This window comes from Crotalus tigris, unplaced genomic scaffold (assembly GCF_016545835.1).
Source record: "Crotalus tigris isolate CLP2741 ecotype Arizona unplaced genomic scaffold, ASM1654583v1 scf7180000017559.9942113025:1136094, whole genome shotgun sequence".
Taxonomy (NCBI): Eukaryota; Metazoa; Chordata; class Lepidosauria; order Squamata; family Viperidae; genus Crotalus; species Crotalus tigris.
Window position 1 is genome coordinate 444473 of NW_024096473.1, and position 26034 is coordinate 470506.

The window sequence follows — 26034 nt, forward strand, 5'->3', positions numbered from 1 at the left end:
TACGATCTTTCTTGCCACAGTTCTTAAGTGAAATCCCTGCAGCTTTTCAGTTAGCAACACGGTTATTAAGTGAGGACTTGGCTTATCCGAGGGCCACTCACCTGTCTGAGACTGTGTAGGTTCTCCTGCTTAAGCGGGAGGCTGGACTAGAAGACCTCCAAGGTCCCTTCCAACTTCCAGCTCTATTCTATTCTATTCTATTCTATTCTATTCTATTCTGTTCTGTTCTGTTCTGTTCTGTTCTGTTCTGTTCTATTCTATTCTATTCTATTCTTCAATCAATCAATTTCTCCTATTCTATTCTATTCTATTCTATTCTATTCTATTCTATTCTATTCTATTCTATTCTATTCTGTTCTGTTCTATTCTATTCTATTCTATTCTATTCTTCAATCAATCAATTTCTCCTATTCTATTCTATTCTATTCTATTCTATTCTATTCTTCAATCAATCAATTTCTCCTATTCTATTCTATTCTATTCTGTTCTATTCTACTCTATTCTATATTTTTCAATCAATTTCTCCTATTCTATTCTATTCTATTCTAATTCTTCAACCAATTTCTTCTATTCTATTTTACTCTACTCTATTCTATTCCTCGATCAATCAATTTCTATTCTATTCTATTCTATTCTATTCTATTCTATTCTATTCTATTCTATTCTATTCTATTCTATTCTATTCTATTCTAACATGGCCCCAGGACATTGCAACCGTCATAAATATGAGTCAGTTGTAAAATGGAGCCAACTTCACTTAACAGCTGTCTTGCTTAGCAATGGAAATTTTGAGCTCAGCTGTGGTTGTATGTCAAGGACTAAAAAGAGAAGAAGCTAGCAAAATAACTTTTTCTGGAGGGGAAAAAATCTGATCTTTGCCTGCATCTTTATCAACTTTGGGGGGGGGGGGAAGGAGAAGCAAATAATAATATTTGAGACAGAAACCTAATAAGGACATTTAATGGAGAACAGACATATTTCTGTAGAATTAGTCAGAGGAAAGAACAATGACCTAACAACGAAACAGGAAGAATTACCTCATTTTCAGAATACAGTTTGCGGTTCAATTAGCCAACGTGTAGTTGAACTTTGAGCAGTTCAATTTTTTGAAAGTACTTTTTAAAAAGTAGAAGTATTCTCTCAAAAGGCTTTCAAATGATGGACCTCTGTAGAGGTTACAAAAATGTCTGCATTTGCTTGTTTGACAAATATTTAGGAACAGTTTTTCTATATATATCATCTATCATCATCTATCATTATGTATCATTTCTCTGTCTACCTATCATTCATGTCTGTCTGTCTGTCTGTCTGTCTGTCTGTCTATCTATCTATCTATCTATCTATCTATCTATCTATCTATCTATTCAATCTAATCATCACTGTCTATCTATCTTCTAACATATATCTATTTATATCTGTCTATTTATCTAATCTAATTCTATCTAATCATATCTATCTATCTATCTATCTATCTATCTATCTAGCCATTTATCTATTCACTCTAATCATCACTGTCTATCTATCTTCTAACATATATCTATCTATATCTGTCTGTCTATTTATCTAATCTAATTCTATCTAATCACATCTATCTATCATCTGTCTGTCTGTCTATCTATCTATCTATCTAGCTATCTATCATTATCTACCATTTGTCTGTCTGTCTGTCTGTCTGTCTATCTACCGTCTGTCTGTCTGTCTTCTATCTATCAAATTTATATAGCCACCCATGACATGGAAAGCAACTATCATCTAGCTATCTGTCCGTCCGTCCGTCCATCCATCCATCGTCATGTATCATCTTCTGTCTGTCTATCTATCTTCTTTGTCTCTATGTCTCTATCTATCTATCTATCTATCTATCTATCTATCTATCTATCTATCTATCTATCTGTCTGTAGTCTAAACTAACTTTCTTTACAATAATGTTCAGCTTTTAATTATTTCTCCAACAGTCTTCAATTAATCTCTCACGTCATCATTCCTCCTAATACACACATAGCAGAATTTAATACAATCACGGGTTCATTTGTTCATAATCAAATGTGATGGATTATTTTAAAATAGGAAGTAAGAAGGCAGGAAATATTATTCTTTCTGGAAATACCCTGGGGATAATATTGTAAATTAATTAATTTTCAACATATTCTGACAGCTTTGTTTTACTGAGAGATGCATAATAGAACAGGGTGTATACTATAGACCAGACATGTCAAACACAAGGCCCGGGGGGCCGGATGCGGCCCGCGAAGTAGTTTCATGTGGCCCACGAAGCCTTCCTGGAAACAGTGAGGGAACGGCCTCCGCTGCCTTGACCCTGGCCCAGGCCGGCCGGGAGCCAATGTACAATTTTGTGGTGGCCATCTTGGCACTTGCCCTGGTCCCACCCCCTTCTGCCAGAGACCCTCAGATCTGTCCCACTCTTGCCCAGGCCCCCACAGGCACCCTTGGCGCGAATGATGTAGAGCTGGCCACGCCCATCCAGTAGGCCACACCCACTCCATCCACGCCCACCCAGTAGGCCGCACCCACTTGGCCCCCCAAGGGCAACCGCAATGCTGATGCGGCCCTCAGTGAAGTTGAGTTTGACACCCCTGCAATAGACTTTAAGAAGGATTTGATCGGGGCGACAATGCAAATCTATTGGCTTCTTCTGTCATGTCTGTGTTTTGCAAAAATCCGTAAACCTTTGGATGGGAGAGAAAACAATGTTCATCTTATTTGATAATTCCCCATGACCTATGCTTCCACATCACTCTAAGACAGCGGTTCTCAACCTGTGGGTCGGGACCCCATTTGGAGTCGAACAACCATTTCACAGGGGTCGCCAAACAACGCAGGCCGCCATTTTCCCCCCCTTTTCCTTAGCTGTGCTACTCCCTTTTATTCTATTGGCTTTTGAAAGCCAATAGAATAGACTCTCTTGAATAGAGTCTAATTCTCTTGGCTTTCAAAAGCCAATAGGAATTGTCCAGGCTGTCTCTGCCCTGCTGAGCCCGCCAAAAGTCCCAGTCTGCAAACGGTGCTGCAAGTTGTCTGCAGTGAAGGCGAGCTGTCTGGAAGCTTTCACCCCTCCCTGCTGAACAACTACTAAAAATGTAAGTAAAAGAGGGCCAGGGGTGGGAGGTGGGAGGCCGGCGGGCGCAGGGAGGGTTGCTGGCACGCATGGGGCCCGGCGGGTGCCTTACCTCCCTTGGGCTGGGCCAGCTGGTGGCCCAGCCGGTGGTCGGCCTGCTCCATCTCTGCCGCTTGCCAGCTATGCCTCGGCTGGCACAGGGGGCGGCACCACACATGCACGCCGTTCCCGGGCAGGGAAAGTCCTCGACTTACGACCGGTTGGGTAGACCTCGACTTACGACCGGTTGGGGGTCACGGCATTAAAAAGGTTGAGAACCACTGCTCTAAGAACTTTTTCACATCCCCCTCTTCAAAATTTTAAATACCCTTCCCTCAGCCTTTCCCATCAAAATGAATCAGCAAGTAAAGAATGATTTATCTGTCCCTTCCTCTGAAAGGGACGTAGGTTTATTGGGAACTCCATAAATATAATTTGGGCAATAGTTGATGTGAACTTTGGGAGAAACTGCTGTTGCAATTCTGCAGCCGTGTAGGTAATACAAACTATTTCTCTCAGGACTCCCATTTTGCGTCTATAAACAGGAAAGTGGGTGAAAGTAGAAGCCTTATCAAAACAATGCAGATTCAAAGCACAAACAGTTCTATCCACACAATTAACTACAAAATAGGATCTGAGGAGCTGCACTGAGAGTTCCCTCAATGGAAGAGATGATTAGGCTGTCATTCAACTGGAGTGCCCAGGATTAGAACTAGCTGAACAGAGTAACAAAAGACAATTGTAGGGCAACAAGATATAATAAAGCAACCTCACTTGAGCCAATACAATTACAATGAGTCAGGTGACCCTGGTCCTTGACCGTGCAGGCTCAAAGATCTGAGCAATTAGATTTGCTTTTCTTTTGCAACCTTAACAGAGTAGAGCAGAGTAGAGTAGAGTAGAGTGTAAGGTACAGTAGAGAGTAGAGTAGAATAGAATATAGAATAAGATAGAATAGAATAGAATAGAATAGAATAGAACAGAACAGAATAGAATATAGAATAAGACAGAGTAGAGTAGAATACAATAATGAATAGTAGAATGGAATAGAATAGAATAATGAATTGAATAGAATAGAGTAGAGTAGAAGAGAATATAGGATAAGATAGAGTAGAGTAGAGTAGAGTAGAATAGAATAGAATAGATATTGGAATATAGAATAGAATAGAATAGAATAGAATATAGAATAAAATAGAGTAGAGTAAATAGAATAATGAATAGAATAGAATAATGAATAGAATAGAATAGAGTAGAGTGAAGAGAATATAGAATAAGATAGAATAGAGTAGAGTAGAGTAGAGTAGAGTAGAGTAGAATAGAATAGATATTGGAATATAGAATAGAACAGAACAGAATAGAATATAGAATAAGATAGAGTAGAGTAGAATAGAATAATAATAGAATAGAATATAGAATAAAATATAGAGTAAGGTAGAATAATGAATAGAATAGAATAGAGTAAAAGAGAATATAGAATAAGATAGAATAGTGTAGAGTAGAGTAGAGTAGAGTAAAATAGATATTGGAATATAGAATAGAATAGAATAGAATAGAATGGGACCATGTAGGTCATCTAGTCCAACCCGCCTGCCCAAGCAGGAGACCCTACACCATTTCTGACAGATGGCAGTTCAGTCTCTTCTTGAAAGCTTCCAGTGATGAAGCCCCCACAACTTCTGAAGGCAACTTCAGTTCCATTGGTTGATTGTTCTCACGGTCAGAAAATTTCTCCTTATTTCTAGGTTGAATCTCTCCTTGAACAGCTTCCATCCCTTATTCCTTGTCTGGCCTTCAGATGCTTTGGAGAATAGGTTGACCCCCTCCTCCTCTCTATGAAAGCCCCTCAAATACTGGAAGGCTGCTATCATGACTCCCCCCATCTTTCTCTTCACTAGACTAGACATACCCAATTCCTGCATCCGTCCTTCATATGTTTTAGCCTCCGGTCCCCTGATCATCTTGGTTGCTCTTCTCTGCACTCTTTCTAGAGTCTCAACCTCTTTTTTATAGTGTGGTGACCAAAACCAGTTGCAGTATTCCAGGCGTGGTCTTACTAAGGCTTGGTAGAGTGGTATTAGTACCTCACGTGATCTTGATTGAATCTCTCTGTTAATGCAACTTAAGATTGCGTTGGCTTTTTTTTGGGCTGCCGCCGCACACTGTCGGCTCACATTTAATGGATCGTCCACTAAGACCCCAAGATCCCTCTCACAGTTGCCGCTATTAAGCCCGGTTTCACCCAATTTATGTTTCTACTTTTGGTTTTTCTTCCAAAAGAAAACTTTGCATTGAATTTCATTTCATTAGACAGGGTCCAGTGTTCACGTCCGGAGGGAACACCCCTCAGAAGTTCAGAAAAGTCAATCTGTTGGCAGTTGTACAACACAGGCCTTCTTCTTCTTTTTTTTTTTTTGTAGACGTGTTGTGCAGCAAACCTCAAAAAGCGCAAGGGAGCTACAACTGCACAGTTGGGGAACGCCATCTTCCTATGCTGAAATATTCCTCTTATGTTGAAGCAAAAACCAGCAGATGCAATAGATTTTCCAAAGCCAAATCTAGTGGGGTTTGAATCATTTACAGCTGGTCCTCAACTTACAACACTTTGTTTAGGGACTGGATTTACAACAGCACTGAAAAAAGGGACTTAACGACTGTTTTTCACACCTACGGCCATTGCAGCCTCCCCACGGTCACAAGAACAAAATGCAGACGTTTGACAACTGACTCATATTTACGACGGTTGCAGTGTCCCGGATCAAAGTGTGATGATCACGTTTTGCGACTTTCTCACAAGGCAAGCCGGGATCACGTGATCCCCTTTTACGACCCCGTCAATGGGGGAAGCCAGATTCACGTAACAACCACGTTATTAGCTTAACAACTGTGGCAAGACAAATCATAAAATGGGGCAAAGCTCACTTAACACACGTCTCACTTAACAGCACAAATTTTAGGTCCAATGGTCATTGTACGTTGAAGACCACCCGTGTTATGGGAACGCCATGATTTCTAGGAAACAATCGAGAGGTGACCGCTGGGTAAACGACAAATACTGTTTTAAAAGTATTCTGTTCGACCTCGATTACTCAGCCTCAAGATGGTTAAGACGAATTTAGCCCCAGAAAACAAGAGGACTAGAATCTTGCAACACAAACAATTACTTAAGAGAGAGGGGGGTGGGTGGGGAAAGTTCGAAGGATTTCATCACGAGAGGCTTTTAAGGAGAGACTTGTCTGAAATGGTATAGGGCAGTGGTTCTCAACCTTTTTAATGCCACGACCCCCAACTGGTCGTAAGTCGAGGACTACTCAACTGGTGCAGCACCATTTGCAGAATGGGACTTTTGGCGGGCTCAGCAGGGCAGAGACAGCCTGGACAATTCCTATTGGCTTTTGAAAGCCAATAGAATTAGACTCTATTCAAGAGAGTCTATTCTATTGGCGTTCAAAAGCCAATAGAATAAAAGGGAGTAGCACAGCTAAGGAAAGGGGGAAAAAAATGGCGGACTGCGTTGTTTGGCGACCCCCGTGAAATGGTCATTTGACCCCAAATGGGGTCCCGACCCACAGGTTAAGAACCACTGGTATAAGGTTTCCTGCCTGAGCAGGGGGCTGGACTAGAAGACCTCCAAGGTCCCTTCCAGCTGATTGCATAGCTTCCCTTCAGAAGTTGTTGGTGCTCCATCCTGGAGGTTTTTAAGAAGAGACTGGATAGCCACTTGTCTGAAATGATATAGAGTCTCCTGCCTGAGCAGGGGGGCTGGACTAGAAGACCTCCAAGGTCCCTTCCAGCTCTGATTGATTGACTTTATTTCAGTCGCTGACCAGCCTTCAGGGGAGGAGTTAATTTTCAAGAATATGATTTCATTTTTCCATTTTAACGTTCTCAACGTGAAGGTTACCCCTACCACATGGCTGCTGCTTTTCTTATCTCTTAAAAGTTCTTTAAAACGCATTAGCAAAGGCAGCCAACGCATTAATATTCCTCTTTTCTATTCTCTGGAAACGACTCTATAATATTTAGCGTGCATTAGGATCATGATGCACTTAAAGCATTTCCTTGTTGAAGGCAATAGGCCGTGATCCACTCATAAATTTGTGCCTGTATCGGTAGCTCTCTATAGGATCTACAAACGGTTCTCGTCTTACGTCCACAATGGAGCCCAAAATTTACGTTGCATGAGCAATATTCTCCTACCCTGGACATAATGTGCTGGAGTAATGGCTATCCTCTCCTATCCTTTTTTACAATCATGGTTGCTTCTTCCCTTTTAAAAATCTAATTAAGCAGCTATTTCAATAATTCATCTTCCTGTTCTGAGTAGTTCATTCTCTAATGTTTAAGGACAATCGAATAGATACTTCAAAGTGGAGTTATTTTGGTGTCCATCTTCTCCTTTTAGTTACAAGCCAGAAGCATTAGAAGAAATAATTCTGTTTTTCTTATCTTGCTAGCCGCTATTAGTCTGTTCAACTGTATACAATGTGCACGTAACGCTATGAGGTTTATAATAATAAATTTGGAAGGGACCTTGGAGGTCTTCTAGTCCAACCCCCTGCTCAGGAAGGAAACCCTATACCATTTCGGACAAATGGCTGTCCAGTCTCTTCTTAAAAACTTCCAGTGTTGGCGCATTCACCGCTTCTGGAGGCAGGCTGTTCCACTGGTTAATTGTTCTCACTGTCAAGAAATTTCTCTTTAATTCTAGGTTGCTTCTCTCCTTGATTAGTTTCCACCCGTTGCTTCTTGTCCTGCCTTCTGGGGCTTTGGAGAATAGCTTGACTCCCTCTTCTTTGTGGCAGCTCCTGAGATATTGGAACATGGCTATCATGTCCCCCCTGGTCCTTCTTTTTATTAAACTAGATGTTTGAAAGGGATGTTTGGAAGGGACCTTGCAGGTCATCTAGTCCAACCCCCTTCTCAAACATGAAACCTTATACTATTTCAGACAAATGGCCATCCAGTCTCTTCTTAGAAACTTCCAGTGTTGGAGCATTCACCACTTCTGGAGGCAGGTTGTTCCACTGGTTAATTGTTCTAACTGTCACGAAGTTTCTCCTTAGTTCTAGGTTGCTTCTCTCCTTGATTAGTTTCCATCCGTTGCTTCTTCTCCTGCCTTCAGGTGCTTTGGAGAATAGCTTGACTCCCTCTTCTTTGGGGCAGCCCCTGAGATACTGGAAGACAGCTATCATGTCCTCCCTCATCCTTTTCTTCATTAAACTAGACATACACAATTCCATATGTTTTAGCCTCCAGTCCCCTAATCATCTTTGTCGCTCTTCTCTGTACTCTTTCTAGAGTCTCAACATCTTTTTTACATCGTGGTGACCAAAATTGGATGCAGGATTCCAAGTGTGGCCTTACCAAGGCCTTGTAAATTGGTATTAACACTTCACGCCATCTTGATTCCATCCCTGTGTAAATGCAGCCTAGCCCTGTGTTGGCTTTTTTTGGCAGCTGCAGCACACGACTGGCTCCTGTTTAAGTGATTGTCCACTAGGACTCCGAGATCCCTTCACAGTTACTACTATTGAGCAAGGTACCCCCTATACTATACCTGTACATTTGGTTTTTCTTGCCTAACTGTAGAACCTTACTTTTCTCACCGTTGAATTTCATTTTAGTTGTGCTTTGACTTTCAGCAAAGTCTAAATGTGGGGCAGTTTAGGACAGGGAGATGAGATAGACTCAAAACTTTCAGCGTTACGTCTAAATTCCAAAACGGTCTTAAACAAAATGAACTAGATGTCTGGCTTGATAGAAGGTAGATCCTCTCTTCTTATACTAGAACTAAGGAGAAATTTCCCAACCGTTGGAACAATTAATCCGTGGAACAACTTTTCCTCCAGAAGTTGTGAACGCGACTTGGATAACAACTAACTACACAGCTAGTCCTCAACTTACAAACATTTGTTTGAGTGACCGATCAGAGTTACAACGGCACAGAAAAAAAGTGACTTATGAACGTGTTTCACACTTACGACCGTAGCTGCCTCCCCACGGTCACGTGATCAAAATTCAGTTACCCTTGGCAACTGACTCACATTTATGACGGTTGCAATGTCCCGGGGAGTCACGTGATCCCTTTTGCGACCTTCTGACAAAGTGGGAAGCCCAATCCCCTTAACAACTGTGTCACTAACTTCACAACAGCAGTGATTTGCTTTCCAATTTCAGCACAAAAGGTCGTAAAACGGGGCAAAAATCACTTCTGCTTAGCCACAGAAACGTTGAACTCAAGGGTGGACACTATCTGCATTTATATATGTGGGTTGACCTGTTTGCATTTCAACGCTCTTATCCTCAAAGGCTGAAATGCAAGTCTGTTAAGTCCAAATACCCTTCTCGCTTGGTCCAAAATACGTGGAAGGATGGAAACGGCGAAATTGGTTTTTGTGGCAAGACAAAGAGGAAAAAAAATAATAATTGAAGATTGTCTATTAAAAATATGCGCTTGCCTTTCCAGAATAACCACAGGGAAACAAGCCAACCAGTGAAACAGGCAGAATGATGGAAATGAGTAAATACTTTTTTTCCCACAAGGTTGTAACGGGACAAAACTATGTGGACAGAGACAAGGTGACGTGAAGGGTTAATGCCACTTTACAAGGCCTTGGTAAGGCCACACTTGGAATGCTGCATCCAGTTTTGGTCACCACAATGTAAAAAAGATGTTGAGACTCTAGAAAGAGTGCAGAGAAGAGCGACAAAGATGATCAGGGGACTGGAGGCTAAAACCTATAAAGAACGGTTGCTGGAATTGGGTCTGTCTAGTTTAACGAAGAGAAGGACCAGGGGGGACATGATAGCAGTGTTCCAATCTCTCAGGGGCTGCCCCAAAGAAGAGGGAGTCAAGCTATTCTCCAAAGCACCTGAAGGCAGGACAAGAAGCAACGGATGGAAACTAATCAAGGAGAGAAGCAACCTGGAACTAAGGAGAAACTTCCTGACAGTCAGAACAATTAACCAGTGGAACAACCTGCCTCCAGAAGCGGTGAATGCTCCAACACTGGAAGTTTTTAAGAAGAGACTGGACAGCCATTTGTCTCAAATGGTATAGGGCTTCCTGCCTGACCAGGGGGTTGGACTAGATGATCTCCAAGGTCCCTTCCAACTCTGTTATTTTGTATACCCTGAAAGGGCTGAATCTGGCAACTGTTGGCAATTTCTACTCCAAAGCACCAAAGGGCAGGGGAAGAAATAATAGGTGGAAGCTTGTTAAGGAGAGATCCAACCTAGAATTTAAGGAAAAATGTCCTGACAGTAAGAACGATTAATCAATGGAAGAGTTGGCCTCCTGGAGGTATGGGTGCTCCATCGCTGGAGGTTTTCAAAAGTAGACTGAACAAGATAAGGTCTCCTGGCTTGAACCAGAGGTTGGACTACAAGACCTCCGAGGTCCCTTCCAGGTTTAGGATTCTACATTCTATGGTGCTTCATGTTAGAGAGATCTAACATGTCAACGTAGTTCAATTGCCCCAAGGCTATCGAAAGGGCGCGTATCCATTAATTTGAAAAGGCAGAGAAACCTCGGTAGATCAATTCTGGATCACAAACCTATCTATAAAGTTTGAATTTGTTGAACTGTAGACTACTGGGCATAAAGGTTCATTATTTGTCAGCAATAAGAAACTCATTTAGCAGTGTTGTACCTTAAGAGTCTTCTCAAATTTTGAATGGGGCAGGCATTTGGCGAGTCAAAACTTTAAAAAAAAAATTCTGGTGTAAATGCCAGAGAATATACGGCTTTCTCTTTTGGCTAGGACTGAAATTTGAGGGAAAAATAAAAGCAAACAGGAGGGATTATGGACAGTTTAGCTTTTGTACAAGACACACCCTTTGTATTAAGACTCAGCGGTAACGTCAAAAAATAGACAATAGCAAAGATGGTTTTAGTAGCATCGCTTATTTCACGGAATCATATATATTTTTTTGCAATCAAGCAATCTACACGCAGAATAAGAGATCCAGAAGTGAGTTATTCTTGACATTTGCAACCCCACAGATCCTTGATAAACAATCCATGTTTTTCTTTTAGTATAATTAGAGACAAACGTGTGTGTGTGTGTGTGTGTGTGTGTGTGTGTGTGTGTATCTTTGAAATTCTGGCTCAGCTTTTCAGTCATTTTGTGTCCCTGAAGGAACAGTGGGAGAAAAAAAATATGTTTTAATTCGGTGATGTCAAAATTCAAGTTGATTAACGCGGAAACTCAAAGTTGTGTTGAAATGCATTAAGCTTTGGAGAGTGGGTAAAACGTCACACAAAACCACCCTAATCTTTAGGACTCTCCGGCGCCGACTTCAAATAAAATGAATGAAAAGGCTACGAAATCTTACCAGCACTTAACGCATACAGCTTTACCATTTTTTTGTTTTTTGCTCTGCACGCCTCTTTCCAAGGAATTATTTTATCCTCCAGAGCTGCCGCTAACAATGAAAGGCTACTTTTGGAAAACCAGCAGGAAGGACCAGCTTCAAATCAAACCCCATTCAAACAAGGTTTCATGCCACCGGGTCAATTTGCACCCCTGTCTTTAAAAGCCGAGGTTGTTAACCATAAGGGCTCTCCAACTTCAAAGAAAGCTATCGCCCGAGTGGAGGCATTTATGACCCTCCAGCTGTGCTCCTCCAGTGGCATTTCTCTTGTCTTCAAAAACCCAATCTCCTCTCATCACGCAAGAAGGTCCTACCTTTGCTACCCAGTTGAACAGGGGTGACATCCTAACAAGAGCAGACCCAACACTGGGTGACCAGCTCCAGGGGCAACGGTCTTCTCCTCTTCTTGATCAGAGCTTGCTCTTCCACATCTGTCTCAAGCATCTGCTCTTTTCCAGAGAGACCGGGAAGCATGCATTTCCAAAAGGATTGCAGAGGGATACGTTAGCTTCCTTCTTGGAAAGCAACTCTGAGGTCACTGCTCCGGCTCACCAGCCCGTCAGCTCTCTCCTAAGGCTGGATGCAAGAAAGAAAAGACAGAGGCGGGCCCAAGGGCTCCAGAGGCCTTCCATTGGCTGTTTCAAAAAGGCAGCTCCGCCCCCCCTCCTTCTCAAGACGAGGAGGAGGAGGAGGAGGAGGAGGAGGAGGAGGAGAGGACCAACAAAGACTTCTGTGTAGATCAGTCAGGAAATTGTGAAATGAAGCAGCTGGAGTTGAACGAACAGGCAGGGACATGCCAAGGCAAGGGGGGGGGGAAATAAAATAAAATTGTGAAGGTACACTGGCAAACTTGTAAAGTGTGCTGAATGAAAGGCAGCATTCAGAAGTGGCTGCTTTCAAAGGAAGGGCAGCTAGTACAGGTTAGGACACGGAGCAGAAATCCGTTTCAGCCTTCACATACACACCGTCCTTGCTCGCCGAAGGGAGAAGGCAAAAGCCAGCGTGCGGTTCAGCAAAGCCGTTTTTCAGGGGTTTCAACCGACGTGACCCAAAATGCAGAAGGATGGTATTTTTTTTTTTTTAATCTCAAGAGGAGTGTCGAAAGACTCAGATTCGATTCCTGGCCAATTTCGGCCTCCACGATTAGCGGCTGGTTGGTAACTGAGGCAGTGCCGATGCTGCGGATTCCCTGTGCCCATCCTTTGAAGGAGAGGGGCGGTTCAGAAATGGGAAAAAATAAATAAAAATTAAAATACCCTTCCCCTCCAGCCCCTAACCCAGTTTTGCCTCTTATAATAATAATAATAATAAAGTTGGACGGAACCTTGGAGGTCATCTAGTCCAACCCCCTGCTCAGGCAGGAAACCCTATCCCATTTCGGACAAATGGCTGTCCAGTCTCTTCTTAAAAACTCCCAGTGTTGGAGCATTCACCGCTTCTGGAGGCAGGTTTGTTCCACTGGTTAATTGTTCTAACTGTCAGGAAGTTTCTCCTTAGTTCTAGGTTGCTTCTCTCCTTGGTTAGTTTCCATGTGTTGCTTGTCCTGCCTTCCATGCCGTTGCTTCTTGTCCTGCTTGACTCCCTCTTCTTTGTGGCAGCCCCTGAGATATTGGAAGACTCCTATCATGTCCCCCCTTGTCCTTCTCTTCATTAAACTGGACATCCCCAATTCCAGCAAACGTTCCTTGTATGTTTTAGCCTCCAGTCCCCTGATCATCTTTGCTGCTCTTCTCGGCACTCTTTCTAGAGTCTCAACATCTTTTTTACATCGTGGTGACCAAAACTGGATGCAGGATTCCAAGTGTGGCCTTACCAAGGCCTTGTAAAGCGGTATTAACACTTCAGGTGATCTTGATTCTGTCCCTCTGTTAATGCAGCCCAGCACTGTGCTGGCTTTTTGGGCAGCTGCAGCAGACGGCTGGCTCATATCTAAGTGACTGTCCACTAGGACTCCGAGATCCCTCTCACAGTTGCTACTACTGATCAAGGTACCTAGTTTGGGTTATGAAATGTCTCCAAGAATGTTTTTGGAGGAAGGGCTGAACCATCAACTTTAAGGGAAGGACTCTTATCTCAAAAAAACGAATACTACTAGCACCTCTCACTTTGTGTGAAGCCTTAGACAACCAGGATGGACATGGATCTAATATACAGATGGTTGAGCTAATAGTCATGAGCACCTCAGATACAATAGGATCAAAATGCTGGGCAAGACTGTACCCACCTATAGGACCGACTTCAAGACTGGAGTCCAATTGAAAGCAATTTTGTTTGACAGATGCCCAGCATATTCTTCTTAACATTCTTGCAGGAAAACCTCTGGCCCCAATCTATCAAAAAGGACTCAGGTCACACTAGGCTGCCAAATGGTTATCAGTCGATGCAATAAGGGCAGGCTAAATCGCATCCTGCTCAAACTTATTTCAGCCTCCATCCGTTGGATCTTGATCTGCTGTTTGCAAAAGAGCTGACTAAAAAAATAAATAAATCTCAGAGCAGTTACTTTAAAATAGGGGAACCTGCCAAATTGCCATTCTTCTACTTCATTTGAAAGCTGAACATTTTATCTAGCAGATGTCTTTTCCAGAGGCTGTAAACATGGTTCCAGGTCGTTGTTGGGATGAAGAAGAGAAGGAGAGAAGAGTTATGTTCTCAATCCATTATATTCTTTATCCTGGCAAGCTTCTAGATGTGTGGCCTTCAGCTTTCAGAATCCCCCAGCCAGAATTCCCCATCTTAAAATTGGCAGGGTTGTGAAAGAGTCTTCTAAATCTTAGTGACAGGCAAGAGTCGTGAAAAAAGATGGTTAGACCAATATTTCCTCTCCTGGACAATTTTAAGACATGTGGACCTCAATTATCGGGATTCCCCAATCAAACGAGAAGTGAAAGAGATGAAACTTCTGTCCATTTTCACTTCAGCTTCCTTGTCTGGGCTGTAGAACAATTCCAAAACGCTCAAGAGAATCAGGGTCAATCCCGATGGCCTGTTAAGATGGCCTGAGCAGGGTAGTGTGTATTTATTGGTCATCACAATATGTGTACTGTATATGCCGGCGTATAAGGCGACTTCCACAAGCGTTAAAATCGGCGCCAAAGACGGGGGTCGTCTTATACGCCGAGTCGCCTTGTACGTCGGAAATACTGGTAGTTTCGGGCATATAAGACAACGTTCTAGGAATGCGACTCGGCGCCAAAGACAGGGGTCGTCTTATTCGCCGGGTTGCCTTGTACGCTGGCATATACGGTATGTTTGACTGTGGCAGGGTGTAAGATGCAGCCATTAACAGCAGGTACTGGACAGCCCCACCAAATAGCTGGCATTGTGTATACAGGAATATGTGTACAGCAGACATGTCAAACACAAGGCACAGGGGCCGGATGCAGCCCGCGAAGTGGTTTCATGTGGCCTGTGAAGCCATCCTGGAAACAGTGAGGGAATGGCCCCCTCTGCCTTGGCCCTGGTCCAGGCCGGCCGGGAGCCAATCTACAATTTTGTGGTGGCCATCTATGCTGAAATGCATTCAGTCTTAGCTCCACAAGGCTGTCTAGAAACAGCGAGGAACCAGGAGAACCTTGAGCAGCAGCCTTGAGGAAGCGAGGCTGGGCTTGGTGCCACGGGTGCTCAAGGGCCATGCTGGGCATTTGACCTCTGCTACCCAGGGCTCCGGGCAGCCCACACCACCATCCAGGCCCCCCCATGGCCTGAACGATGAGGCTCCTCCAGTGGACCATGCCTTGGCGCTTGCCCCGGTCCCACCCCCTTCTGCCAGAGACCCTCAGATCTGTCCCACTCCTGCCCAGGCCCCCACAGGCCCCCTTGCCGTGAACGATGTAGAGCTGGCCACACCCACCCAGTAGGCCACACCCACTCCATCCATGCCCACCCAGCAGAGCGCACCCACCCTGGCCACACCCACCCGGCCCCCTGAGGGCAACCACAATGCTGATGCAGCCCTCAATGAAATTGACTTTGACACCCCTGGTGTACAGCATACAGGCTAGATCCAATCAACCAGAATAGAGCTGGAAGGAACCCTAGAGATCTTCTAGTCCAACCCCCTGCTCAAGCAGGAGACCCTATACAATTTGAGACAAGTGGCTGTCCAGTCTCTTCTTAAAAACCTCCAGCATCCACGACTTCTGAAGGCAAAGCTGTTCCACTGGTTAATTGTCCTCACTGTTAGGAAGTTTCTCCTTAATTTTAGGTTGCTTCTCTCCTTGTTTAGTTTCCATCCATTTTTTCTTCTTCTCTTGCCTTCTGCTCCTCTGAGACTTCCCCCCCCCCCGGTGCTTTCTTCCTAAATCTAGATGGGAGAACTCACAGAAGGTTGTGGAGAATAAGAACGCCTGTGGGACTTCCACATCTAGACAAGCAGGCAGTTACTAACCAATCCACCAGACATTGTCGTATTAAACAAGAACCTGGTTGGCCTGAAAGAGGGTGACTGTTCCAAACTCACCCAGCTGACTTCCATGGTTAAGGTTGGACTTGGAACTCAAGGTCTTGCTAGCTTAGATGTTAAAAGTTCATTCCGAGAACGTTGTCACAGAACCGGGCAACGCTGATTCATTCAAAACTATTTTTTTTTCTTAAAAAAATAAAAAATTGCACTGGCTTTTAGAGTCCGCAATCCACTTTACAGATGCCCAGAATTCTATCTGAAGGCTTGCAAAATTATGCAACTGCAATCTTACAATAAGAGTTGTGTCTGTATTCATGGTTTCCTGTCTGGATTACCTCAAAGTCGTGCAAGACTCAAAGCATGTCTACCTTCCTTTAACTTGACTTTGCAGAGAACATGAGAAGGTTTTTTTTTTGAAAGAAGCCTTCTCCGTTCCTATCCCTTCTTTGGTTTGAGATACCATCTTGACTGTTTGACCTGCCTGGGTCTCTTCTTCCTGATTACCTAGGTCTGTTGTTCTCTACCTGTGGTCCCCACTCCCTTGAGGAGTTGCAACGTTATCACGGGGACTTGACAAAGACTTGAAGAAAAGTTATGGTTGAAACAGAGAAGAGCAACAAAGATGATCAGGGGACTGGAGGCTAAAACATACAAGGAACGGTTGCTGGAATGGGGTATGTCTAGTTTAATGAAGAGAAGGATGAGGGGGGACAGGATAGCAGTCTCCCAATATCTCAGGGGCTGCTCCAAAGAAGAGGGAGTCAAGCTATTCTCCAAAGCACCTGAAGGCAGGACAAGAAACAACGGATGGAAACTTATCAAGGAGAGAAGCAACCTAGAACTAAGGAGAAACTTCCTGACAGTGAGAACAATTAATCAGTGGAACAACCTGCCTCCAGAAGTTGTGGGTGCTCCAACTAGAAGTTTTAAAGAAGAAACTGGACAGCCTTTTGTCTGAGATGGTATAGGGTTTTCTGTCTGAGCAAGGGGGTGGAATAGAAGACCTCTAAGGTCCCTTCCAACTTTTATTCTGTTATTCTTATTCTGTTAAAGAAATAGATTTCCCTTTTAGGTTTAAAACTGGAAAGTGATAGAGAATATTTGTATAGAAAATGCAAATAGTAACCTAAAGTTTAAACCCTCCAGGAAGCACATGTGTCCTGTTTCAGAATTAAACCCCACTCCTGTTTCATGTGTCTATAAATCAAGTCGGTTTAATTTCCTTAAGAAATGAAAATAGCATCGTGCTCTCAACTCTGTTATGCTGTGGTCAGCAAAAACATGCCAGGCCGATTAATTTAGATTGCATGATGTCATGGAATAAGTTATTCAGAAGCAAAATGTGATCTAATCTCCATAAGGGAATGAAAAGTAATTAGTTTATGAAGTAGGATCAAAACTTCACAGTGTAAAGCAGGGGTCTCTAAACTTGGCCCTTTGATGACTCGTGGACTTCAACTCCCAGAATTCCTCAGCCAGACTGAGGAATTCTGGGAGTTGAAGTCCACGAGTCATCAAAGGGCCAAGTTTGAAGATCCCCTGACCTAGCTACACGCTGGAATGAAATCTGAGCAACTTACAGTGCTAGAAGCGAGGAGAAAAGTAAAAAAATCTGCCTTCTTGCAGACGTTTCATTACCCAACTAAGTAACGACATCAAGGCACTGATATTGCCTAGTTTGGGTAATGAAAGGACTGCAAGAAAATCAACCAAGCTCAGAGAGCACCATGGAGCCCTTATTTCAAATATTTTTCTTTATTGATGCGATCCATGTTAAATACCCAAGGAAATTTGATGACGATCCTTTTTTCGTCAAACTTTTTTTGTGGATACTTTTTTTTTTAAACTATATTTTACGGTATCACAGCATGCTCATTGCTTTTACAAACCACGAGAATGCTGTAATATGGTAAGAATGCAGAGGTAGATGGCGTAACCGTACAAGTGTTAAAGTACAGGAGTTGTTTGCTCATGGAGAGGCAACGTGACTCATTTAACACACGTGTGAGATGACTCCATCTGTACCCAGGGATTAGAGAAAGGCTGTTACTGTAGTCCGATAGCAAGGGAAAGGTGACAAGAGTAACTGCAGAAAGAATGACAAATTAAATATTCCCAGAAAGATAGCAACCAGAATTTTAATTGAAAGGATATGAGAAATGGTGATGGGCAAAATTTGGAGGGGGGAGAGGTGTGGCCATATTATGAGAAATGCATGAATGTGGGGTGAAAAAAAAACAGTTTATTGCATGCTTGTTAATTCAGAGAAAGAGTGTAATAAGGTGAATTCAAATTACGTACATAATAATAATAATAATAATGATAATAATAATAATAATGATAATAATAATAAAGTTGGAAGGGACCTAGTCCAACCCCCTGCTCAAGCAGGACACCATTTCAGACAAATGGCCGTCCAGTCTCTTCTTAAAAAATTCCAGTGTTGGAGCATTCACTGCTTCTAGAGGCAGGTTGTTCCACTGGTTAATTGTTCTAACTGTCAGGAAGTTTCTTCTTAGTTCTAGGTTGCTTCTCTCTTTGATTAGTTTCCATCCGTTGCTTCTTGTCCTGCCTTCGGGTGCTTTGGAAAATAGCTTGACTCCCTCTTCTTTGGGGCAAAGGTCATAAAACGGGGCACTTCACTGGCTTTGCAAATGTCTCATTTAACAACAGACATTCTTTTTTTAATAAAGATTTTATTGATTTTCTTTTACATACATATGTTAATCTTTCAACCAATGAGCTGTCTGAGCTCAGCTATGCCAATACATATTCGATTCCTAATCCTTCATTCTTTCCTCTAACCAACAATAAAATAAGTCCCAAGTTTGGTAGTAAATCTGTCTTCTTTATCTTTCAATCTCATAGTTAATCTGTCCCATCTCTGCGCATTCCCATATTTTTCTGATTATTATTTCTTCCTCTGATGGTAGTCCTTCATTCTTCCAATATTGCGCAAAGATTACTCTCGCTGCTGTGGTGACGGGTAGAATCAAATATAGACTTTGCTTATTAATCTTTTCAGGCATTATATCTAATAAAAAAAGTCTCACTTAAAACAGACATTCTGGGCTTGATGGCCGTCGTACGTCGAGGACCACCTGTACACACCACCGAGACATCCAACAGGCTTGCAGCTATTTTTATAAAAGCCAACGAAACAAGTTCAGACTCCTGGCAGAACTTAAAGAAATATCTCGGATGCAGATTGCAATTGGAAACCGTGCCGGCTTCGGCCCCGTTTATGTTGGCAGAAGTCAACTGAAAGCAATTCACATCAGCGGAGAATTAAAAATGACGAATTGAGCTATGTTAGACCTCGGCTGCAATTTTTAATTGAGGTGTTCAACCTCAGCTGGCGATGCTATATACCCGTGGTGGCAAACCTATGGCACGTGTGCCACAGGTGGCATGCAGAGCCCTCTCTGTGGGCACGCGTGCCATCGCCCCAGTCCTAGGCCTCCAGCTGGGTTTTATAAAACCTTTTCGCTTTAGGCCTCCGCCGCCATGTGCAAAAAAAAAAAGGGTTCAATCAATCAATTTCAACTTCTCGCGGGGGAAAAAAAGATCTTGCAAAGTTGGAATTGATGGATTGAACTTTTTAGTCCCACCCAGTCTGCCGTTACCACCGCAGCCACGCCCACCCAATGGGCCATGCCCACCCAATGGGCCACACCCACCCAATGGGCCACGCCCACCCAGCCCCCAACGATACCTAAGTGGGTTTTGGGTTGCAGTTTGGGCACTCGGTCTCTAAAAGGTTCGCCATCACTGCTATATACCCAACTAACAACATCGTTTTCTTTACGCATTGCTATCAAAGCTGTGTTCCTTTCAAAGTCCAGTTCCGGCCGTATGTTCAAAGCAAAATATTTTAAAAGAAAAGGAAAAAAACAACAACAACAGTTGAAAAGTACAGGACTCACGACCACAACCGAGTCCATAATTTCTGTTCTTAAAGTGAGACAGTTTTAAGTGAATTTTGCCCCGTTTTATGACCTTTCGGGCCCAGGTTGTTAAGTGAATCGCTGCGGTTGACAAGTTAGGGACACGGTTGTTAAGAGAGTCTGCCTTTCCCCCATTGACTTTGCTTGTCAGGTCGCAGAAGGGGATCACGTGACCCCGGGGCACTGCAAACATCATATATGACACCAAACTGGCAGGAGTAACCAACAGAAGCCCAGAAGACAAATTCGGGATACAAAAAGATTTTAATAAACTCGAACAGTGGTCCCTGTCCAACAAAACGAGTTTCAATGTGGAGAAAAGCAAAGTCTTACATTTAGGCGGGAAAAATCAAAGGTACAAATACAGATTGGAGGAGCCAACGTTACCACCATCTCAGACCGAACGTGATTTGTTTAGTTTTAGCATGGACCAAACTTAGCAACTTTTAAGACTCGTGGACGTCCAACTCCCAGAATTCCGAGCAATTCCGGGAGCTGAAATCCACGAGTCTTAAAAGTCGCCAGGCTTGGAGAAACCCCTGGCTCAGACAGCTAGCCGACACTAAGTGAGGCCTCTGTGGTTGACTCATTCCGTAAACCATGACTTAGCACAACACGGGTGCCCAATCATAGCCTGTTATTGTTGTTTTTAATGTCGCTGTCCACATCTCAGCAAGGAGAAGATAATCAGTAGCAAAGGGTTGGGCTAGAAGACCTCTAAGGTCTCTTCCAGCTCTATGGTTCTACGTTTTGTCGGTGCACCCAACATACTAAGCAAGGTGGATAGCTCAGTTCTTCTGCGTGACAGAGCTCCACTGTGTGGCTGCAATGAGCAATTACTACACATAGTAGAAGGAACACAGGAATGTACGGGGCAGAATGTTGACAGATAAAACTTGGTGAGAAAGAAGAGAATCGCTAAGCTGCTCCTTGTTCTTAGATACTCTTGGATTACACTGAGGTATATGAAATATACAGCATCTATCATTACAGTATTTAAAACGTTGCAAAGATTTCCTTCTAGGCGTTCAGATTTTTTAAATTGGTTTGTTTAAACGTTCAGGATTTGTAGACTTTTCTGGCCTCATGAGCGTGGATTTCTCCAATCTGCCGAGATTTGGTGTGATCCACTTCCACATATTTGTCTCTTGAAGGAGAGACACTGATTGTGAAAGTAATAATCATAACAATAATAATAATATAACAATATTATAATATTATAATATAATATTATAATATCATATTATTATAACAAGCACCTGCAACATAACATCCCGGACTTAACAATTGTCGGTAAGAAAGACAAAAAAGTCTGGATAGTGGACGTGGCAGTGCCTGAAGACAGCAAAATAGACAAGAAAGAACTGGAGAAGATCACAAAATACAAAGACCTGCAAATAAAAATAGAAAGACTGTGGCAAAAGCAAGCAAGGGTAGTGCCAATAGTGATAGGCTCCTTGGGTGCAATCCCAAAACAACTGGAGCACCACTGGAACACCATTGGCATTGACAAATTTGCCATTAATCAATTGCAAAAAGCGGCCTTACTAGGAACTGCTTCCATCTTGCGACGATATCTGTAATACCATCAAACATTCACATCTGCCTATCCCAGGTCCTTGGTAAGGACTCGATAGGTAGACAAAATGTCAAATCCAGTCTGAACATCTGGCTGACTGTGCGATGATCCATAATAATAATAATAATGAAGTTGGAAGGGACCTTGGAGGTCATCTAGTCCAAACCCCTGCTCAGGCGGGAAACCCTATACCATTTCAGACAAATGGCTGTCCAGTCTCTTCTTAAAAACTTCCAGTGTTGGAGCATTCACCGCTTCTGGAGGCAGGTGGTTCCACTTGTTAATTGTTCTGTCAGGAAGTTTCTCCTTAGTTCTAGGCTGCTTCTCTCCTTGGTTAGTTTCCACGCGTTGCTTCTTGTCCTGCCTTCAGGCGCTTTGGAGAATAGCTTGACTCCCTCTTCTTTGTGACAGCCACTGAGATGTTGGAAGGCTGCTATCCTGTCACCCCTCATCCTTCTCTTCATTAAACTAGATCTACCCAATTCCAGCAACCATTCCTTATATGTTTTAGCCTCCAGACTCTAGTCATCTTTGTTGTTCTTCTCTGCACTCTTTCTAGAGTCTCAACATCTTTTTTACATCGTAGTGACCAAAACGGGATGCAGACTTCCAAGTGTGGCCTTACCAAGGCATTATAAAGTGGTATTGACACTTCACGTGATCTTGATTCTAGCAAGTGAACGTGCATATTGGCGAGGGTCTCACAACTTGTGCTAGAAGGTGGTCCCCATATTGTTCTGTTCCAAGTTGTTTTCCCTTTTTCACCTCCCTCTCGTAAAGGGAGCGAAACCTCGCTCAATGCGCTCTATCGAGACATGACACAGCGCGCTGCGTTGTGCCTTGTTTGTTTAGACAAAATCTCTTTATCTATTAATAGGACGTGGGAGAAGCTCAGATCACATTTTCAGGCCACTGTGCAGTGGGATTATGTGTGTCGTTTTGAAGGGTTCAAGCTGTCCATCTGCAGAAATCTTGTGGGTGGCTGTTTTTCCTGGATCTGAATCCCTTTAAACTGGTACAAACTATTCAATATAACTCCACAACTCGTTTTGAGCATCAGAGAGAAGGATAAAGAGAAGGATAGCAGAAAATTTTTTTTTTGCAAATCATTGTGCCTAAAGAACATAGAATAAACAGAGTGGGAAGGGACCTTGAGGGTCATCTAGTCCAACCCCTTGCTCAAGCAGGAGACCCTATATCTTTCCAGATAAATGGCTGTTCAGCCTCTTCTTTAAAAAAAAACAACTTTCCAATCCTATTAATCTAATAATCAAGCTTGCCATGTCCTATTGCTATGGATCACTTCAGCAAGCTCTGATGATTATTGTCCGAATTCTGCCGACTGCCCATCTTATTATAAAGACGCTTCTTTCTATTTCTTCCTTCCCTTCATCGCAGGAAAGAGCAAAAATTAAAAAAAATGTTTTCTTAATTTTGTCTGACGTATTGTGAATTTCCCAACTCTTGAAGTGGGAATTGGGTTTTGAGTAGAGGTACTTTTTTAAAAATTTGCTAAATTAATAAAAACAAATTTAAAGAGAGAGAGAAAGAGAGGAAGAGAGAGAGAAAAGAGGGAGAGAGAGAGAGAGAGAGAAAGAGAGAGAGGAGGGAGAGAGAGAGAAAGAGGGAGGGAGAGAGAGAGAAAGAGGGAGAAAGAGAAAGAGAGAGAGAGAAGAGGGAGAGAGAGAAAAAGGGAGGAAGGGAGAGAGAGAAAGAGGGAGAAAGAGGGAGAGAGAGAGAAGAGGGAGAAAGAGAGAGAGAGAAGAGGGAGAGAGAGGGAGGGAGGGAGAGAGAGAGAGAGAAAAAGAGAGAGACGAACTGTATGGAAAACATCATGTTTGATCATATGGAGGCTTAATAATCAAACTAGAAGCAGATATTCTGGAAACTAAATTAAATTATCGAAGTCACTGCACTGACTTTTGTGTCTAAGGTAGAACTAGAACTCACCATTTCCTAGTTTCTTGCCAGGTGCCTTAACCTCTAGAGTCTAGACCAAACTGGAAGCAGCAGTCAGAACTGGCAATCTTTGTTCTTGTACATTATGGAGCATTTATTACAAACGCTACTAATTGTCGCAGAAATAGGTCACCAATAGCATGACGTTGCTGAAGTCAAATGGGGCCGTTGGGTTTATGTCTGATCTCAAAAGAATGAGCTAAAGCCAAATCCAGAACAGGGAAATGATCTTTTTGTTTGTTTGTTTTGCCCATCGAGAATAACATGGCGGTCAAATCAGACTGTTACGGGAAATCCTCGACTTTGTTGTTGTTAGTTGCGAAGTTGTGTCTGACCCATCACAACCCCATGGACAACGTTCCTCCAGGCCTTCCTGTCCTCTGCCATCTTCTGGAGTCCATGCCTGCTCCTTCAGTGACTCCATCCAGCCACCTCATTCTCTGTCGTCCCCTTCTTCTCTTGCCCTCCATCTTTCCCAGCATCAGGCTCTTCTCCAGGGAGTCCTTCCTTCTCATTAGGTGGCCAAAGTCCTTGAGTTTCAACTTCAGGATCTGACCTTCTAGAGCAGTCAGGGTTGATCTCCTCTAGGACTGACCGGTTGGATCGCCTTGCAGTCCAGAGGACTCGCAGGAGTCTTCTCCAGCACCAGAGTTCAAAGGCCTCCATTCTTTGGCGCTCACTCTTTCTTATAGTCCAACTTTCACAACGATACATTGCAACTGGGAAAACCATGGCCTCGACGTTTCTGTTGGTAAGTGAGGCCTTTCTTAAGTGAGTTTTGCCCCATTTTACTATGTTTCTTGCCGCATCACTGCAGTTGTTAAGCTAGTAACATAATCACATGAGCCCGGGACCCTGAAACAGTCGTAAATAGGAAGCAGTTGCTCAGCATTTCAAGTCTGATCACCTGACCCCGAGGGTGCTACGGCAGTCGTAAGTGTTGAAAAACGGTCATAAGTCACTTTTCGGTGCCGTTGTAACTTCAAACAGTCACTAAGGGAACTGTTGTAAGTTGAGGACTTTCTCCATTCCATTCAGTTTTGAACCTACCAGTTCAAACTGACCATAGTCAAAGTCTCCTATCCCAGATCTGAACGGGCCACATTTTAGTTAAAGGCAAAACCATTTGGGTGGGTCAACCGTAAGAGCATAAAGAAAACATACCCGCTGCCGATTTAAAATGAATTCATCCGTCGTTTCCTTTCTAAGGTAATTATAGTACTCGCGATTACCCGGAAAGCCTTAATTTAATTGCGAATATTATTTTGGAAAGCTGTGATACATTTAACACATTTGCGTGCTGCGTGCCTTCAGGAGGTAGAGCAATTATCACAGTCTAGATCACTAATCAGAAGCAGATGCTATGACTCGAATTACAGTATGGTACAGTAAAAAGATAAAAGAGTTTCATCTGTATTGATTTACTAATTTTAGAGACGCACTGTTCAACTGACCAAATAGTAAATAAATGTATATACTGTATGCTGTGCTTCTTCCTAACAGATCTCCTTAGTATTTCACACCTATAGACCCAATCTTGCCAAACTAAAGCATATACCATGGGAACTATTAAGGAGGAGCTGTCTTCACCCTCTTTCTCTCACATAAGCTATCTAATCTTGTCAAACTAAAGCATAGACCAGTGGTGGCGAACCTATGGCACGCGTGCCAGAGGCGGCACTCCGAGCCCTCTTTGTGGGCACATATGCTGTACTCCGGAGATGGCAACCGTCCTCTTCAACCAGCCGCCCGCTAACTCGCCGAGGTCCCACAGGGCCAGATGCATCCCAGCACCCATGTGCTCGCTGGCCTCTTATGTGCGGGGGCCGATGGTGTCAGGCAGCAGCCACCCCAGCCCCTGCCTCACCTTGCCCTGCGACAATGGCACCCTTGCCCTGCCTCGCCTTGCTTTGCCTCACCCCGAGGACAAGCATCCTGCCCACCGCCCCACTCGTCAGAGACCCCCTGGATCTCCCCCAACCCTGCCTGGCCCCCACAGGCGTCCCTCCCCAAGAGCAACATCAATCTGGCCACGCCCACCCTGGTCATGCCCACCCATCTGCCATGACCACCGTAGCCACGCCCACCCGGCGGGCCATGCCCACCCGGCACCCGGCGATACATAAGTGGGTTTTGGGTTGCAGTTTGGGCACTCGGTCTCTATAAGGTTCGCCATCACTGGCATAGACTATGGGAACTATTAAAGAGGAACCGTCTTCACCCTCTTTCTCTCACACAAGCTATCTAAAGTGAGCTGTCTCTTGCTCCTCCCTCCTAGGAATCCAAACAACATCTCATTGCATCTGGGTTGTACACAAGTAGTTCTCGACTTACAACCACAATTGAGCCCAACATTTCTGTTGCTGAGCGAGTTGTTGTTTTGCCCCATTTTACAAGCTTTCCGCCAGAGTTGGTAAGGGAATCCCTGCAGTTGTTAAATTAGTAACACTTAGCGGTTAAGTGAAGCTGGCTCCCCCCCCCCCCTTGACTTAGCTCGTCAGAAGGTTGCAGTGATTGCATGACCCCGGGGCACTGTAATTGTCATAAATAGAAATCGGTTCCCAAGCTTCTGAATTTTGATCACGTGACTGTGGGGATGCCACAGTTTTGTAAGTGTGAAAAATGGTCCTAAGTCACTTCCCCCCCCCGTGCT

At 43.5% G+C, this 26034-nt stretch overlaps 1 protein-coding gene across 6 annotated transcripts in view; it reads right to left on the minus strand.

The window, feature by feature from the left end:
* Positions 1-26034, minus strand: part of TBC1D1 (TBC1 domain family member 1) — an 84190-nt gene that overhangs the window by 52115 nt on the left and 6041 nt on the right. The window contains exon 1 of one of the 6 annotated variants that reach the window (XM_039347525.1): positions 11806-12040. The exons of the other annotated variants lie outside the window; for them this stretch is intronic. Coding sequence (XP_039203459.1) covers positions 11806-11835 — 30 coding nt within the window. The 5' untranslated portion in view covers positions 11836-12040. Of the gene's footprint in view, positions 1-11805; positions 12041-26034 lie in introns of those variants that run through there. 6 annotated transcript variants of the gene reach the window in all.